Source organism: Periplaneta americana, chromosome 5, assembly GCF_040183065.1.
Source record: "Periplaneta americana isolate PAMFEO1 chromosome 5, P.americana_PAMFEO1_priV1, whole genome shotgun sequence".
In the NCBI taxonomy this organism is placed as follows: domain Eukaryota; kingdom Metazoa; phylum Arthropoda; class Insecta; order Blattodea; family Blattidae; genus Periplaneta; species Periplaneta americana.
This window is the reverse complement of record NC_091121.1, coordinates 52,115,239-52,135,191: the sequence shown is the minus strand read 5'-3', so window position 1 is coordinate 52,135,191 and position 19,953 is coordinate 52,115,239. Positions and strand designations below refer to the sequence as shown.

The 19,953-nt window shown below is 35.0% G+C and overlaps 2 protein-coding genes across 2 annotated transcripts in view; one reads left to right on the top strand and one right to left on the bottom strand.

The window, feature by feature from the left end:
• Nucleotides 1-2: 2 nt before the first annotated feature.
• Nucleotides 3-7,554, bottom strand: LOC138699614 (speedy protein A-like). Its single transcript, XM_069825632.1, has 5 exons — nt 7,344-7,554; nt 5,347-5,494; nt 3,425-3,596; nt 1,896-2,094; nt 3-1,068 (listed from the first exon to the last, which is right to left on the bottom strand). The coding sequence occupies exons 1-5, from the start codon at nt 7,537-7,539 to the stop codon at nt 995-997; spliced, it is 789 nt and encodes a 262-aa protein (XP_069681733.1). The 5' UTR covers nt 7,540-7,554; the 3' UTR covers nt 3-994.
• A 341-nt stretch (nt 7,555-7,895) lies between these two features.
• sip3 (septin interacting protein 3) overlaps nt 7,896-19,953 on the top strand; it is a 37,185-nt gene continuing 25,127 nt past the window's right edge. The window contains exons 1-2 of the mRNA XM_069825627.1: nt 7,896-8,095; nt 18,967-19,059. Of these exons, the coding sequence (XP_069681728.1) occupies nt 7,967-8,095; nt 18,967-19,059 (222 nt within the window). The 5' untranslated portion in view covers nt 7,896-7,966. The remainder of the gene's footprint in view (nt 8,096-18,966; nt 19,060-19,953) is intronic.

Sequence of the window (19,953 nt, the reverse complement as noted above, 5' to 3'; positions counted from 1 at the left end):
AATTAAATAAATATGATTTTTATTACAATTTTACATGATATTTACTTACAGTGAAGATTTGCACTATTTTGAATACAATGAAGTTGATGTTGCAGTTCTTCAACAAATTATTCTCTGAAGAATGAGACCTTTTACAAAATTTATATACATGAAAGTACAACAGTCAATAGAAGAAACCAACAGTTGGATATACAGTATATAATAAATATGGTGACAACTTAAATTTACTTAGATTTTAGAAAGCATAGATGAAACCCAAAGAGAGGCTCAACAATAACAATGTTGAAATAAAAATGCGAACATATTTTATGCTGAGCTAGAAATGTTCTAGTCTTTAAAAAATTAAATTATAACGTGCTTTGTATGTCAATGAACGAAGTAATATAGTTAATTTTAAATAACTCGAGAATTAAAAGTAATTTCATTTGGAATACATATACTGAAGTGAAAACTGAGACAACATTTTTTAATATGGTCGTCATCAGGCTTCTTCGAACTGTCATTTTAACTTTTGTCGAGATTTATTTTGTGTTCTAAAATGTAATTGCTTGTTTCAGGTATCATACTGTGTCTACTATGAAACTCTGTAGCAATCATTTTCAGTACGGTATGACTTTATAGCTATGTCAAATACTTTTGTCTTTTGGGTTAGCTGTCAGTACCAGCTGATATAATCGCAAACTTGCTTGCAGGCTTAATGTCTTTCTCTAAAATAACGCGAAAGATAGCAAGTCTTTATTATTTCTTCTTGAGCCTATAGCAGTGCAGGGTCATGTAACTTGTTCAAAATGTGATTTGAGCAGTACTGGAACTGTCGCGAGTTTTATCTCTTTTTAATTAATTGATTTTGTAACATTTCGTATCTTATGAAAATGGAACAAGGTTATACACACAAAATACTAAGTAATATGAGAATAAATTTAAAATACGAAAATTTGATTTTACACTAACATAGTTGTTGAAATTTCTTATAGTGGTGTAGTGGTGAGCCATCTTATCCAGACGCCATCAACATCATTTCGTTTGTGAACATTTCATAAGCCTCCAGTGATGGTTGAGAAGAATCAGCTGCAACAAATGAAAAAATTGAAACATTACAATAGCATTGATGATTCACAGCTTGGCGAGTTCATTCTTGGAATAAAACACCTCGTGTAATGATGACAATGACGCTGATAGTGATGTTTAATAGGGTGCATCAACATCTATGGCTATTAGTGGCCTTATTTAAAATTCTTTAAAAGAGAACACGCTTAAACAACAGAATAACTAAAATACGAACATGAGCTAAGAACATTGTCACACTAAAATAAGGCTCACAAATCCAATAATAACAATGTGATTTACGTGTCATAAAAATGAACAATTTATTATTAAATGCAAAATAATGTTTAAGAAAGGAAACCTAAAATAACGATCACCAGATGCAATGTGTCTGGTAATCTGAGATATAATATTCTGTAACTGTATAAGGTCCGAAGTGTAAAGTGGAGGTAAAATAACAACTAAAATATCCTTTGCAGCAGAGATCAATTTTATAAGACGAAATGCAAAACTTATATAGCAAGACTACAAAACAAACCAATAAATTTCGTCAGAACTCAAAATCAACTCAGTTTTGGACGGAATTCAACTATGAATTTACCGTTGTAATTAGACTCAACACATTCATCAAATGGATATAAGCAGATTACCGCATATAATCCTGACATACTACTCCCATAGAAGAAGAAGTCAAGCCAAGGGGCCTACCATCCTGATTGCAGAAACTTCATTTTGAAAGTATTTGCTACTTCTGATGTGAAGTTTATGTATATGCACTCTGTTGCATGTCTTCCCTCAAATGAAACAGAACACTTTAGAGGAGCTGTTTTGGTGGAATATAATAGCATTACCTTTGAAATAATCTGCATTGGGACTGTCCGAATCATCGCCACTGTTGGAGATGCCTGAGTCGGCCTTCACAGTGGATTTCACCTTCTTGCAGTTGCAGCAGACTGCCGTGCTAGATCCACTATATGGTCGAATGGCTCCAGCATGCACCTCAGCCCTTGTCCTCTGCCACACGGGGTGGTTGGGCTTGATTGCCATCACCTGCAGAAATGGCTACATTTGCATTGGGACAACCCTGTGAAAAAGCTTATTGTTGTGTGCACATTCACTAAGCGCCACAGTTGTGGATTCGAATTTGCCTAGAGCACGGATGTTCGTCTATTGGCAGGGGTGTGTCCTGTGTTTATCTCACGTGGAGGTCTAATAACCGAACATTATGCTTACTTCACATCTCGTGTTGCAAGAATGTATCAGAGGTGGTTCCACGTAGTGTTCTGTATTGTTAAAAAGTCTTCTGCAAATTATATGCTATGTTTTTCTTTACTTGTTATCTAAGACATTGTATCAGCTTCTGGATTATTTAACGTCGATGGAATGGGTGATGGCGAGATGAGACAGAGTCTTTGCTATAGATTACCTGAGATTCGTCCTACAGTTAGATAATAGTCCAAGTGGAAATCGAACCCACGCCTGAGCGCACCTTTGAATCACCAGGCAAATGTGCTACTTCCTGAGCTACACTGTGGCTATATTATTTCCCCAATACTTGAGTGCCACAGAATGTAGCTCTGATCTGTATTTGTCAAATAACTTTTTAACTTCACTATGCTATTATTGTAATTAACCTATGTTGATAATTTTACCTTAATGACTAGCGACATGTATTGTCATCTGTACACCTTCCCAAGTTAGTGAAGGTGACGACTAATTGTGTCTTTAGCTGCTGACTTCACACTCAAGGCTCTTTTCCAAAAGAAATGCAAATGCAGGAAGATATTCAAAGTCATATGTGTAGCGCATTTATAAAAAGATACTTTTGAGATAGTGAAACTAACGGATCCAGGATCAAATCTCTGTTGGGACAAGTTGCCTGGTTGAGGTTTCTTCTGTGGTTTTCCCTCAACCCATTAAGAGCAAATGCTGGGTAACTTACAGCACCAGACCCTGGGTTCATTTTCTAATCATCACCTTCATCCTATATATGACATCTTATTATTCAGGGCTAACAGAATTCGACCTCAGAACATGATTCGTCATCATAATAGCCAAAAAGTAGAAAGAGGCGCAAATGGCTACACGACAATATGTCCAGTGTTAAAAAAGAAAAACTTTTTTGATAAGATAGTAACAGTTGCTGCTACATTGGTTTCTGCAGAAGGATCTTGTTCAAAATAGTTGATAAAAACTTACCTATAATCCACTGTGTGTTGTCATGACTGGGAAATCTGTATATTCAACATGACTTAGTTTCAGCATTAGTATTCTTCTGTCAAGTGCATTAAAATGACATGGCTGTGTAGTAAATGTTTTATTACATTCTATACTTAATTTTTTTCTCGTGAGCCTAATGTATGACTAAGAGTCTGCATACACTTTCGCAGCAAGCCCTGCTGACAATGCCGCGGTGATCCATGGCCTTCCAGAGGATCTCTCTGCTAGTCATCATCTGCTTGAAGTGCTGCTGCCAGTTGAAGCCCAGCGCCCAGATGTATAATTCAAATTTGATGTCTTCATCGTCTTCTTCCATGTCATGAGCCAGAAATCTGCACATTTCAAAAAGAAGATGCTGCTGAACGATACATTGTGCTCATGGATATGGTTAAAATACAGCACTACTGTAATGTTATATTCTCTAAGATGCCATAGATATCTAAAGAAATGACTAGAAACTAAAAGACCAGTGATGTCTAATAATTGAAGGGAAATGATGATGAGAAATACTGTGGTGCAGCACAACTTATAATTTTATTTGATTTCTAATGCTGATTCTCAGTTCATATCCATTTAAACTAGTGCACCTCGTACTAGTATATTGGTCAGATCATTAGGCTACAAGTAATTGGTTCCATACCAATGTTATGAATTGACACGTTTCCACTATTCTTCCCACTCATTATCATGGAGACCTGTTACCAAGAGTTCAGAAAGGAGTAACAGCAGGCCTGGACATAAAATTTTGGCTTTATTAATCTTTATCCAAGAATAAAGGGATATTTTATAGGCAGAAAATGGGTCCAACAGCTTTATACTTCCTCTTGACATGGAAGCTACACTTAGGGACCTTTCCTGCTTAAAAATCTATCATCCTCAACTGAGATCAAGCCCGTGGACTTTGGATCTAAAGGCAAGCAGGTATCACCCTGCTGGAATTATCTTATTCACAGTGATAATCGAGAGGAAACGTGAATAAATGTAAAATGGTTATGCAGGTTCTCACGACCATGTAAAGAATCTTGAAGCTATGCGAGCTCCAACCTGTTGACAACTTGTCTCACTTCAAGGTTGGAGGCAGGGTGTAAAAAAATCAAAATCAATTATTTTTTTATTTAAATCGGATTTTTTAAAATTACATTTTTGCTTAGAAATAATTTGAAATTATTCTCAGATTTATGTATGCTTCATTATTTACGAAGTACAGTATACACGTATAATATGAATAATGAAGAATCAATCTATGCTGTATTTTAACAATATTTTGAATTCGGGCATGATACATTACATTACAAAATATTTTTAAACCAGCTCTTAGTCATAGCTTATTCTTCAAATGCTTATACAAACTAAAGTAGAAGCTTTGGTTATACTAAGCCCTTTCCTAAACTACTACTTCAGTCGTATTTATAGCGTCCTTATTTATGTGCTTATATGAAAGCACAATCTTGGAAGCTTTATCTACACCAAGCCTGTTTATCAACTTTGTATGAAAACCAGTTTCACGAATTTCCATAAATTTAATAAGTAGACTGGACAAACTGGCTGAATGACACCCCTGATCTTAGAATAGCTTCTAGTGATGGATCAACAGACCTCTTGCCTTTCATGCTTATATGTAGACAGTTATCAGCCTTGGCTTCTAGATTTCTTGATATTGACTCCATATTACACTACACAAACACACTTTCATAGGAAATATAATCAGAAGGCGCGAAGACCACCCAGTTTTGATGATGGGCTACTGGCCGAAACTAGTCAACAAGGTAACCTAGTTAATTAACACGTGAAAGCATATACACACACACACACACTTTATATTCTGAAGTGATATATTGTTAGAAGTTGTGTAATCAAGATGTATAGTTATTAATGGTTTGTAACATAAGGCAGTTATTATACCATCGAATATATGCTTCTCACATAGCTCGAAATAGCTGCAAGCCTTTAACTATAGGGAAACGTATATCATGTGATCTGGTGTGTCATTTGGGAGATCTAAACTTTGTTTCAAAGAAGACTTCAGGAGAATCAGTATTCTTTGTAGATTCTTGAGGCATCTTTTCCATATTAAACACTTACAGTGCAACAAAGAAGTTGTAGCGTGTATAGTCCTGTGGCAAATAATCTGCCCGCTTGAAATACGTGAACACCATGGCCAGGAGGTATTTGTCAGCAAGCTGCGAGCAACTGTCATTCCTGAGGAACTCCTGGATCACTACATCTTCATCTGAAATAAAACAAATAACAAGGCTAGAGCAGTTGTCATTCCTGGGGAACTAGCTGGTTACTACATCTTCACCTGAAACAAAACAAATAATAAGGCTTGACAAGCGACATTTCTGAGGAACTGAAGGTTGAACAGCTGTCTGTCATTCTTAAGGAACTTCTTGATCATTGCGTCTTCATCTTCATCTCCATATACATATCCTTTACTCAACTCATGGACTATTTATGTTTCAAAAATTAATCTATGTTATTTTCTATTAATAATTACGTAGTATAGGTACTATAAGTAAATATTTTTGTGTAATTTTTAATTGTTCCAAAAATACAAAGCTGATGTTAAGAGCTATATAGTACAATAAATTAAAAAAAAAAAAAAAAAAGCAAACAATGATTGCCAGCTGTCGTTTCTGAGGAACTACGCCTTCATCTATAAGAAAATAAATAAAAAGTTCGGGTTTTGATGCCTCTTGAACTCCGTGTGTGACAATATTGTTGGACAAGGTAGTTGTGGGTTCATTCTGTAGTTGGGCTTAATTCGGAAGATTATAATTATAAATTGTAATAACTAATGGCTCTGCAGTTCTAAGTGCTGTTTAGTTTCATCTTGGTAGTGCCAGGAGAGAATCGCAGACATGAACTTAATTGAACACAAACTTCATTTGATACAAGCTTCAATCAATGGAATTTTATTTTCACTCTCGAGTTTTCGGATTATAACTTAATATTGGATTAGTTTTACCAAGAGGACTCCAGAAATTAAATAAAATATAGTACCGGTAATATAAAAACGCAATTTTGAAATTTCAGTGCATGGAAATAAAACCAATGTCATTGAGAGAATCTTCGCCTGTGAAATATAAACCAATATTAAAATATTAATAGGCTATATTGAACAATTGCACTACCGGTAATTCAAGGTCGTGAGATATCATTTAATCATACAGAAAATAAATTGGCATTAATTACCGGTACAAATTTAAGTCATTAACTGTGCAGAACTTAAAAGTAAAAAAATAAATGCTATAAGACTCTCATGTAGGCCTACTGACCCAGGGGTAAGTTAAATTTTTTTACTTAATGATAAACTTTCTTAAAGTAAAATGACTCATTAGGAAGCAACAACAGTAAAGGCTCCTTCTATATTTCTCTGACAAGAAACCTGAATCATTCAAAAAGTTAAGGTAAAGAAAAAAACCTTAGCTATGGTACTTGTTTGTTTAGTCAGCTGTCCGAAGACAGGTTTGGACCTCTTAAGTGACACCAATAAGGCATCATTCATGAGGCAACTAAGCCAGGAGTTAATGGGGTAGGGCGGCCAGGTTCTTTCACCCTTCATTGTTATTCCTCGACACATATCGTCAAGTGAGACATACTGCCTGACAATAGATATACTGTACATATCAGCCAGGACCTCAATCAGAAGTACTTAACTACTTCTTGAGATTGAATGCGAGATCATTAGGTGGTTAGGTCTGAAGACAATTTCTCTACCAGCTGAGGCATCGTAGTAACTTCAGTAACCTTTTACTGATAGTGAGTAGCCTATTTCAAGTGATTTAACCTCAACATGATTGAATGAATCATAAGGAAAAACTTTATTTACTAATTTACTTTCTAGTTTTGTGTTACCAATTAAATTGATATATTATTATAAGTACTTATTATAAATTGAAACTTAACTCGTAATACACATGAAAGTAATATGCAACAAAGAGTTTCGACAGTGACTTAAATATAATTCAATTACGAGAAAAATGTTATGTATGTTTTAGCTTAAGAAGTTGAAAACTTATAAGAACAAGTAATCCAAGTTTATTAAGTAGTCTAGTTATTTAAATCACGTCTGGTACCTAGAAGTTGTAAAAACGTATCTATTTCTTCTTCAGTTACAATTGTTAGCTCAATATGTTTAGTAGGCGCAATAGTCCACATTCTTTGTATTGTTTTGCTATTCTTGTCACTGCCAAATTCATCGTAAAGATAAAAATCCATTGTAATATCAACGGGAGACATACGCATTATCTCGTAGTTTTTCAACATCTCCATGTAGACGTTTAATATTTGTACCTAAAATAATAAAAAGGTATTACTATTTTATGTATTTTAATATGCTAAACTGAATAAAATACCGTACAACATGTAGGAAAATCTTCGAAAACAAACAATCCTTGCGATATTTATGCAGAGATAAAATCTATTGTACGGTAGAAAAATTGTTTAAGTTTTAACCGTAGAGCAGTTAGGATACGTCAAATTGAGATATTTGACTCAGAATTAATAGATGTAAATAATTTATATCGACATTGTATACGTACACAGTTTGAATATTTTTGGCGCGCAATCAAACAACATGTCCATTAGACACGTAAACGTTTAGTACAATATTTTTCTACTGGCGGCAGCACACGTTAATTAAAATTTTTTGTGGTGACAGCAAGAGACTGGATTACTTCGAAAGTGACGAAATTTCGAAATGCGTGCGGCAGGAATTACATTAATTAGTTTAGCATTAACTACAGCAGTAATTGGAAATGCATACTATCAAAAGAAGCAGTTTTATCCATCAGTCGTATACATAACCAAATCAAATCCGAGTATGGCGGTAGGTAGTCTGTTTCAGTTCCAATGACATTTCAAGAAAATGCCCCCTTTTTACATTATATATGTTATTGACAATCTGTTATGATAGTAGGGTTAACACAGTGAAATAACACACACACTTTTCCTAAATTTGAATTGATGACTTGTTCTCATTTATCACTGTATTAGATATTTTAGAAATGGGTGTTCCACTGGTTACTGAAACCATCATAAAACTAAAGCCTGTTGTATATGGCGTCAAATTTATTTTAGTAACATTTGCCACTGAAGTAATGAAAAGTAGTCGTTTCCGTATTTATTTACTTTATCCACTATTTATCCACTTCTTCCTGTGTGATTCCATCTAGCTATGTTTTAGACTACATCCCACACTCTCCGAAACTGATTAGGTTAGGATCGTCCATGTTATAATTTCTTATTAATATGTTAAACAGTGCTAATGTCAGGGCACTTTGTGAATGATTGAACACGTCTTGCACATCATCAACTACGATATCGCTAAAGTAAATAAGTACCTTGTAACTAATGAATAGAGGTGAAGTTTACTTTATATTAGACCTATTTCTTGATTTTCTTGCTATCATGTTCATAAGGAAGTAGGAGGATGTGTAGATCTTAATGTGTAACATATTTTATGCCAAATATGTTTGTTCTAGGACACCACATTTCTTTAAATTTTTTAAGTTGTAGTTCTGATGATAGCCGTTATTGGAATGAGAATTTAGTATAAAATGTTAGCCGAGAGCATTAGTATGTATTAAGTGGGCCTAGGCATAACATTTTTTTTAAATTTCTAAATATTAAAAACAAACCGAGCATGGTGATGTAATAGTTAACACTTCCGCCTTGTATTTAGGAGGTCCAGGATTTGATCCCAGCAGCAAGCTATTCTGGTTTTGGTTTTTCTTCGTTTTACAAGACTCCTCTGGGGAATGCAGGGTTATTAGGCCTACAGTACTAATTATAAGAGTCACGATCCGCTTCCTTACAAATCCTACAATCCTTGATAACATCATTTCGTTATGCAAATCAAGCTTTCGAGTATAACTCCCTGTAAAGTTGATTTGAATAATTTCGAAGGAAAAATTGTTCAGGGGCCGGGTATCGAACCCGGGACCTTTGGTTAAACGTACCAACGCTCTACCAACTGAGCTACCCAGGAACTCTACCCGACACCGATCCAATTTTTCCCTCTATATTCACAGACCTCAAAGTGGGCTGACAACCGTCAAGCAACTAACATTGAGTGCACACTAACTCTGTGTGACTTAAATTGTGGTTTTCTGTTAACGAACAGTGACGTGTATTATGCATATCAAGCTTTCAAGTATAACTCCCTGTAAAGTTGATTTGAATAATTTTGAAGGAAAAATTGTTCAGGGGCCGGGTATCGAAAGTATTCAAATCAACTTTACAGGGAGTTATACTTGAAAGCTTGATTTGCATAATACACGTCACTGTTCGTTAACAGAAAACCACAATTTAAGTCACACAGAGTTAGTGTGCATTCATTATTGGTTGCTTGACGGTTGTCAGCCCACTTTGAGGTCTGTGGATATAGAAGGAAAAATTGGATTGGTGTCGGGTAGAGTTCCCGGGTAGCTCAGTTGGTAGAGTGTTGGTACGTTTAACCAAAGGTCCCGGGTTCGATACCCGGCCCGTGAACAATTTTCCCTTCGAAATTATTCATCATTTCGTTATCTTCTCACCTTTCGCAACAGATTGGTTAGACAAATATCGCAATTGGCTGAGTGTGCTCCCCTCTATCGAGAGGAGCATTAGAGGCAAACCTCTGAAGAGTGGAAAAAGCCTATATATGTGTATATATATATATATATATATATATATATATATATATATATATATTTTATAATATGTCTATTAGAAACAAAATGAGACATATTATGCACACACAATTTTTATGGAGTAAGCTATAAGTATTGATGGCCGAGAGTAAATAGGTTAAATGGGTTAAGTCAACTGCTATGGACTAACAGCATGTCTGATTGTGAAACAAGTGGGCCTGAGTACTTCTCCTCCTCCTCTTCTTCTGCTTCTGATTTAGCATAAGAGTGTATATTTCAACTATAGCACTTAAGCAGCTTCGGTAGGCACCTTTTAGTTTCTTATTTACCTCATTCACCTCACCTTATCTCGCCAAAAATTGTATAACTCTTGACTTGTTCCATTTCTTGAAGCTTCAGTGCAGATATAAGATATACGGAATAAGTTACAATGAATTAAATGAAAAGTACACAGGATGCGTGATGAGAGAATTATTCACCCCTTATTATTTTCATGGGCTGGGAAGTTAAGCATAAAGAATTAATTTCTGCAAGACTCGTAAAATACGCTATTTATGTCATAAATGTAAACAAATTAAAAACTTACTGTACATTAAATAAACAAAGTGTTAAATTGTTGCTCTAGTTTTCAAATTACTCGCATACATTATCGATGCTTGGGGTAAATCATTCCAGCTCTTCATATTAAGTCTTCATTTCTTCTATCCTTTCAAACGATTAGTTGATGCCACACAGTATTTTCGTGTGTTGCTTAGCTACTTACCACACCAATACAGATCACAGAGTTGACTAGTCATCAATGCTGCTGACAGTTTTCATAACTTTGCCATTGTATCATAATCAGTGATTTTGAAGTTAATAAGATCCTGTATTAAAAATAAAAGTCGAAGAGACATGTCGTATGTAGGAAGACGTTTAGATAGCAAATCACACGATCTTGGTTTTATTGTCACAAAACTTGAAATAAACACTGCGCTAAATGTACATTTTGTGATTCAGTAATTAAAAACACAGGAACATAGCATCTTCAAGTACATAGAAGAACATGTAACTTATTAATTTACTTCCATGAAAATAATTTATTATGCTGCATAGAAAATTGTGTAAAGTATTAGTTTTTCTACACACGTAAATTACGTGTAATTTATGTAAAACATGTATCATATAATTTACGCGTTCAACCCTGGCTACTGTGCAGTGCATGTGTATTGGTATTTTAAGGTTACATTTCCTGCATCAGTCTGTCGGAGTTCCTTTTTAGTGGAGGTTTATTTTTAGCGTCATTTGTGCATTTTTTTTATGGTTGCAGTTTAGTGACATTTTCACTCACCACGCACCTAGTTACACTACCAGAAATTTCCCATTTATTTAAATTATGTATACTCCATTATTAGATTGGAATATGAATACAAAGCTGTCCAGAAAGTGTTAATAATAATAATAATAATAATAATAATAATAATAATAATAATCTGTGGTGCTACAGCCCGTGAAGGGCCTAGACCGACCAACCGGCTGCTGGCCTCACGCCCACATGCCGAAGCAGAGGTGGACGATCATCCAACCAGAATGGAGGTATTGTGTGGTTAGCACGATGATCCCCCCAGCCATTATAGCTGGTATTCGCAACCGGATTTCGCTACCTATCGTAGCTCCCCAAGTGCATCACGATGCTGGGTGGGCACCAGTCCCATACACTGGCCGAAATTTCATGAGAAAATTTCTTCCCTCATGAGGACTCGAACCAGCGCGCATTCCGTAACGCGAGTCCTAGACGGGATGCCTTAGACCGCGATGCCACGGCACGGGACAGAAAGTGTTAATGAGGTTGGATTAAGTTGACAAGGAGGTGAGAATGAAAGTCAAAGATGGTGAAATTTAAAATAATGAAAGTTGCAGTGACTGTGAAATAGATACTGGCAGGGCCATGTTTTGAGTATGGCAAATTGAGCACTTGGCGAGGGCAGCAGGTTTGGGGAGATGGGAAATTTGTGGAAACTTTTGTAAGAACTTTGGTCAAATGGATTGTATCCCTGGTATAGTGTATATAGACGTAAACATTCAAGTTCTTTTTTTTTTTTCTTTTTTTTTTTTAAATAAAAAGCAACTTACTCCAATGTAGTTCTGGTCTTATCATTTAAATGTAATTGTTTATATTTATAATACAATTTTTGTTATGAAAAAAAAATACGGATATTGAAGATTTCGTTTCAAAATGTGAAGCCTATTGGATCCTCACATGACAGTAGACGAAATGCTTAAGTCCAAAGAGAAGCATTAATTGTATTTTGTTCACTTGTTTGAGCTTGAACTTTTTTTTTGAGATCGTAGGTAGGTAGGTAATGGCAGGTGTCCCACTCCTGGCTGATGCAATTGTGGTAACCATATTTCATACACATTCAACAAACGTGCAAACCAAGGAAACTATTATTGTAACAGTAATGATTTATCGTAAATTCGCACTTTGTAATATACTTCTTAGCATCCTGTTATTCATTTGAAGCTAACTCCACGTTGAGAGATGTGCACACAATTCCAATACTGCTGCAACTATTAACGCAATTACATTGCCTAGGCTACTCAATATAATGTAACATAACATATTCTGTCTATAAGTTAAGTTTTTATTATTATTATTATTATTATTATTATTATTATTATTATTATTATTATTATTATTATTATTATTATTATTAGCTTGATTACAAGGACATAATAAGTTGCCACTGAAATAGTTTCATTTACTTTACTGAATACACACCACTACCGAAACTTGATTTGTTATGCAACCTGGCTTGTCTTCTCTGAATTCTATTTGATTCTTTGCTTCTGAAATAGCGTATCAAAATACCAAATATGTTGCCTTGGTTTCATGAGAGCAGAAATTTTGTATTTTTCCTGTGGCACTCTCTTAATACGTCATTCTTTTCACGGAATGTTAGAACAAGTGAATAAATAAATGCCTTCTGATTCACATTAGTTTCTTTTTCTCTTGAGTGGTGGTCTGAAATTTTTTTATTGATTCCATTCATTCATTCATTCATTCATTCATTCATTCATTCATTCATTCGTTCATTCATCTAATATGTTGTATCCACTTTCGTTTGCAATCGTTAATTTTATCGAGAATTGTAACTTCTAGTTAATTATTCCTTTTGTGATATAACAAAGTGTAGTCAACTGTTCTGAGAAATCTCCTCTCAGCTGTGTATTATTGAAATCTCGTTTCTGAAGAGCACAAATTTCAATGCCTTCAATGCCAAAGCATTGTATACAACGAGACTTGTGGTTTTTTTAATTTGTCTGGGCTAGAAAATTCAGTTTGATTCCGAAATTCGTTAAAATTTAATTATCTTTAACTGAAATTTGTTTCCAGCTTCATGTGATAAAAAGCATATTAGATAATTGAACACGTTCATCTCCTCTTCCACTCCCTAATACAGTAACACTTGATGTATTCTTGATTCTGATAGGTTATTATTCCAATCCCCCCCCCCCCCTTTTCTTTCTAATGGCGAGTATTTGACTTGCTTCATTCATCTGTGCTTGAGTGAAATGCCAAAACTGTAGTTCTTTTTGCTACCAGTTTTTAGTATTGCCCCCAGTACACCATGGGAGGCGAACTACATGGCACTGCGTAATAATGAGTATTTATGGAACAGTGATGGGGTTGTCGGTAGAGGAAATGGGGGTACCCTTCAAAAACATACCACCAAGCACCATCTTTGTCCACCACGAATTCTGCTTGGAGCCACTAAGATTCGAACCCAGGTTACCAGCATGAAAACCAATGCTCTAGTGGTTCGACTAACTGTGCTTTTCAAGAAAGCTTTTGTTCAGATTTTTATGAAGTTTTCCTCGCAGAAATATTTAAAATGTATTCCTATTTGTAAGTTAACTCTTAATACAGGAAGGAAGATTGTGAGTAGTGATGAAACTTAACAGAAATTTCTTCACAACATAATTGGGCATTGGGATACAGTACGACTCACTTCTAATCATTCAGTATGCAAGTCTTGAGTTTTACTGTATGTCTGTGTGTTACAGTATGATCACACATTTATACTATTGGAACTGCATCAGGCTTCACTTTGTGTAGAGCCAATGAAGAGAAACTTATTAGCTTCTTTTAAAAAGCCGTGAATTATATATAAAGACAATGACATGCGGTTTCAGTCAATGGCTGATGTTAATTATTAATACAGTGGGATTGGAATGGGAAGTTGGCAGCTGACGGTTGTGCCTGATACATATTTGATACTGTCCTTGCCACGAGAAATGTGTTCTGTATAACATTTTGTATACTCCAACGACGAAGTATGTCTGGAATAACAGGGCAAGCATAGCGGGATTGAAGCAGGTTTGTTAAGCTTATACATTAGGCTACATTAAAACGACATTATCTTTTTTCTTTCTCTATACGTCTACATTCTGGAAAGTGAATTGTAATCAGGGAGAAGTCAGGGAAGTTATATTTGGTTATGGAAAGTCATTTATATTGTTCTAATTCTTGAAAAGTCAGGGAAATTTGCCCAGTGATGAAACTTGAGAAGAAAATGTTATGCTTCAACCTGCTGTAGCTAGGTTATAGTAACTTTTTTTTTCAGTGTGCGACACAAGTGAATTCACATGGTCACTTTGACTATGAATGCACACTTACTAATGCTTCATTTATGCAATATTTTAAAATTTGTTTCCGGATTTCCTTGTTAAAGTTTGAGAAATAGCTGATTTTCAAAACTGGATTTCACTACCCAGTGTACCTCCTCAAATTCATTACTATGCTGGGTGGGCATCTGTCCCATACACTAGCTTAAATTTTATGAGAAGATTTCTTTCCCCATGAGGACTTGAACCAGTGCTCATTCTATAATGGAAGTCCAGGCATGATGCCTTAGGTCAAAACTTTACGGCACAGAAGATAAGATTAAATGTTGTGTGAAATAATGTACACAATATGTGCCCAAACCCTTCGTGTTACAGAGAAATTATGACATGCTTATATCCCTAACTTAAAAATTCTTCATACAAATATTTAGGGCTTAAAGATGTCTATATGAATTGGTTTTTAAAATTAAATTAATTTTTCTAAAAATTTTACGCTTAAAGATATCAGTACCAATTTTTAAAACTACCATAACCCTGTTACGGAAGTAGGGTGGGGGGAAAGGATAGCTTTAATTATACAGAAGAAACTTAGATTTAAAATGGAAAGAATTCATGTTTTGAGATAGAATCTTTCTGTTTCTTTACCATAAATACTTTAAAATGTTAAGCAAGACACTTAGTTTTTGTATGGAATAGAGCACATCTGGAAAGAGATTATAAAACCTTTTTTTGGTCAGATATGTACCTGATCTTCTGTATGAAACTTGCGAACGGAGGGATAAATAATAGGATAGTCATTTACAACAAGATTTCTGATGGTGATTTGTAAATTGATTGGAAGTATTTCATTAGGCGAGGTGAAATGTTTCTTTCACTAATAAATTGCATCTGTATGAAGCACCTCATTCCGCACTTCATCATCTACTCTTTTGGTGAAGATAACAAAAAGCGTTTATATGTTTCTGAAAGTGCAATGACAGCGATTTTTTGTTATTGTATGTTCACTAATGAATAACAGACACATTTTATGGTCATCAAAGAGGAAACCACAATGACAGTTTCTCATATATATTTGTAAACATTGAATATATTATTTCTTTTAAGTAAAAGTGAAGAAACACTTTGTAAATCGTGGAAATAGTATATAATGATAATTTGAAATAGAATAGACCTCCATTGGAAGTTCAGTCCACACAAGTTGTGATTACTCTTTTTTATGCTAAAGAAAAATGTTATGCAGATGGAATAGTTTTGTAATTGAATTGATTAGTTTGGTGTAACTTTGTGAAACTGTTAAGAGCTTGTGAATTTTCTGAGATTAGCATCTGTTAGTGGCTGTGCACAATTCGTTTGATACCAAGGCTACATAAAATGCATAATAGAGTATAATGTGTGTCATTTGCAGGCACTGATTTTTTAAAATAAGAAATAATGCTAAACATAGATTGTACACTTCCAAAAATGTTGGTCTCAGAAGAATAATTCTGTACAAAATTAAATCCTCTCATCTAAAATTTAAAAGTAACTAAAGTTTAGCTCCCTTATTTCGAGACTGCAACAAATTGCTTCTTTTTAAATATAGATTGAATAATCAATACTATGAATAATCGATACTTTCTGAGTGCACCCAAAATGCTATACTTAATTACCTATATCAGTTGTAAGGGATGAACTTCGGTGAAAGAATGAATTCTCGGAAAATTTAAATATACTTCTGAGATAATGGATCAAGTTTCTTGACTTTATTTGAGTGGATATCTTTCATATCTGTTATTTTCTTAGTTTCCTTGTTTTTATACTCATTATGACTGAATTTTTAAATAGTGATGTGTAAAGGCTGGTTCACAATAAACCGGGAACGGAAACAACAACGAGAACGAGAACAGAAATATTGTTAAAATCAATGTATTTAAATGTGAGCATTCACAATAGTTAATTCTGAATGCTCACATTTAAATACATTTATTTTAACATTATTTCCGTTGTCGTTTCAGTTCCCGGTTTATTGTGAACCGGCCTTATCACGTATGCTAGTAGGAATAATAAATGGAGATCTGCTAGTGCTGTAGTTAATTAGTACAGAGAGAATCCATTTGGCTCATGGCCAGGAATGTGCACATGAGCCATCCATGCTTGGCCACATAGATTACGTCAGTATTGATCCATAACCTCCTGCGTATTTGTAACTACGTAACTTTGATTAATAATAACATGCACGCAATTATATTTTTTATTTTGCAATGAATACTAAACCCAGACGTTTGAGATGGGCAGGGCATGTAGCACGTATTGGGCAAATCCAGAAATTCATATAGAGTATTAGTTGGAAGTTCTGAAGGAAAAAGACCTTTGGGGAGGATAATATTGAAATGGATTTGAGGGAGGTTAGATATGCTAGGAACTAGATTAATTTTGCTCAGGATAGGGACCAATGGTGGGCTTATGTGAGGGCGACAATGAACCTCTGGGTTCTATAAAAGCCATTTGTAAGTAAGAAATTAATACTAACCTGTGTTGTCGGAGTTGTTCATAGTAGTCTGTCTGCATTCACACATTCCTGGCATGTTTTGATGAAGGTTTTATTTATATGCAGAAGTTCTCTTTCCGTAATTCTTCCAATTTCTGTTCTTATATTATCTTTACGTCCCTATAGTGTGGGGGGTTATTCCTGTAGACTCTATTTTATAATATGTAATAGTTGCACATGGTAAGATCTGGAGAATGTGTGGCCTATAACCTTCGATAACAAAGACAAAGTATAAAATGACAAGGAGTACAATTCCATATATCTACACACAAGTGAATAATTTCGATCAGGGAGTTATACCTGAAATCTTGAGTTGCATAATACACGTCACTGTTCGTTAACAGAAAACCACAATTTAAGTCACACAGAGTTAGTGTGCACTCGAAGTTGGTTGCTTGACGGTTGTCAGCCCACTTTGAGGTCTGTGGATATAGAGGGAAAAATTGGATCGGTGTCGGGTAGAGTTCCCGGGTAGCTCAGTGGTAGAGCATTGGTACGTTAAACCAAAGATCCCGGGTTCGATACCCGGCTCCGGAACAATTTTTCCCTCGAAATTATTCAAATCAACTTTACAGGGAGTTATACCTGAAATCTTGATTTGCATAATACACGTCACTGTTCGTTAACAGAAAACCACAATTTAAGTCACACGGAGTTAGTGTGCACTCGAAGTTGGTTGCTTGACGGTTGTCAGCCCACTTTGAGGTCTGTGGATATAGAGGGAAAAATTGGATCGGTGTCGGTTAGAGTTCCCGGGTAGCTCAGTGGTAGAGCGTTGGTACGTTAAATCAAAGGTCCCGGGTTCGATACCCGGCTCCGGAACAATTTTTCCCTCGAAATTATTCAAATCAACTTTACAGGGAGTTATACCTGAAATCTTGATTTGCATAATACACGTCACTGTTCGTTAACAGAAAACCACAATTTAAGTCACACGGAGTTAGTGTGCACTCGAAGTTGGTTGCTTGACGGTTGTCAGCCCACTTTGAGGTCTGTGGATATAGAGGGAAAAATTGGATCGGTGTCGGTTAGAGTTCCCGGGTAGCTCAGTGGTAGAGCGTTGGTACGTTAAACCAAAGGTCCCGGGTTCGATACCCGGCTCCGGAACAATTTTTCCCTCGAAATTATTCAAATCAACTTTACAGGGAGTTATACCTGAAATCTTGATTTGTACACACAAGTGATTTATTTTTATACATCTTGATTTATTTTTATACATCTTTGATTTATTTTGATAAAATGAAAAGTAATAATACAAATCAGTTTATCTTTAAAATATGAATCTAAAAATTACAAATTAACTCCTATTTGGCAATTAAAAAAGTACTCAAAGCAATATTAAAAATAGAAGAATTTCAAATTTTATTACAGTGGTTCTTATAAATTCAGAGCAACTCATTTATGGCTAACAGAGCTATAGTTTTCAGGTTCTGAAGATCTAGACAGATAAGTTTCCAAATCTTGACTGAATGTTTCGGTATTGGTGCCTCTAGCTCCAAGTAACATGCTGTCTCTTGCCGAGTATGTGAATATGTATGCATGTACTGCTACTTCATTATTAGGAGTGTGCCAGTTAGGATCCCATGCAAATTTTGTGTAATATTATTTCCTCTTTATTTAAAGTTTTCTTGTGTCATTGTTAAAAAACGAACATTTTCTGCAATTTTCGAGATCTCTTCATAATAATTAATGATTACAGTTTTTCAGTCAACATCTGGAAATGCTGAAGCATATTATCACCTATTATGATCCTCTTCGTCATCATCATCACCTTCTTCCCCTTACAGACATTTGAAAACCTTGTTAAAAATCACGAAATGAAACACGAATTTGCGACACGGGAATAGCATTATTTTGAAGTAATGTTGCGATGGGCTTGAAAAAACACTCTGCTTTTATTCTGTATGCAATTTGTGTTCTTTTGTTTTGCAGGTCATTTATGTCCAAGCATTCATCTTGGTGATCTTGATGGGTAAACTTATGAGAAAAGTATTCTTTGGTCAGCTGAGAGCTGCAGAGTTCGAGGTATTGTATCAACTCAGAATTCCAGTTACATATTGTCGTTGTGCCTCCAAAATCTGCTGTGTGTTTTTACGGAGATTTTGCAGGAGAAAGAAAAAAGCACTGTCACTTTTAAGTCCCTTGATTTTCAAAGTTACTGTCTGTATAATTTCAATAATTATAACTATACAATGATTCTCGATGATGTCATTTATGTTCATCATATTCACCAACGTTTTCTACCGAATTCATATTCATATGTAGGCCTATTGATTTTTAATTAATCTTTTCTTCCTCCTGAAAAATTATGTTGTGTACTAGCACATAGGAGGTTTCATAAAATCGACGACGATTTGTTACCTCTTAGATAATTGGATTTTAATTTTCAACCTCATGTCCCTGATAATGTAGATAAATGTTTTCTACTGCTCTTATGCAACAGTATAATTTTCGAAATTCTGCCCTCTTGCTACAGGTTCAAGAAAAATTCTAATTATCTATAATTACTATTGTCAAAATGGCATTCTCTTAAAGTCTATACTTTGGTATAAAAGTTACGGAATAGATAGACTATATAAAAAAAAGAAATGGTAAATGTAATAAATGCTGGTAATACTATTTTGGTTTTAAATCTCACAGGATCTCAGTTTAATTCACTCTATATAATATAGTAGAGCTTACAAATTATACCAATTGGAAATTGTACTATTACAAAGGACTGAGAGTACCAGTATACCATTTGCACATTCTACGAATACAGCATGCTCTCTGCTACTTTCAAGTTGCAAACAGAAAAGATATCTAGTTGGTATCCATTGCTGTGAGCTGTATTAATTAAGTGTTGAAATCTAATATTTGTGTGATAACCTTACAGGTTGCCTGATAACCTTGCAGGTTGTGTGAACTTCGCAAGTGCTG

What these genes read in the sequence shown, in the direction of transcription:
- LOC138699614 (XM_069825632.1), bottom strand. Translation starts at nt 7,539, where the DNA reads ATGGAGATGTTGAAAAACTACGAGATAATGCGTATGTCTCCCGTTGAT. An exon ending in TACAACTTCTTTGTTGCACT is followed by an intron (nt 3,597 to 5,346) that starts GTAAGTGTTTAA and finishes TGAAATGTGCAG; the next exon opens with ATTTCTGGCTCATGACATGG. An exon ending in GCAGGGCTTGCTGCGAAAGT is followed by an intron (nt 2,095 to 3,424) that starts GTATGCAGACTC and finishes CCATTTCTGCAG; the next exon opens with GTGATGGCAATCAAGCCCAA.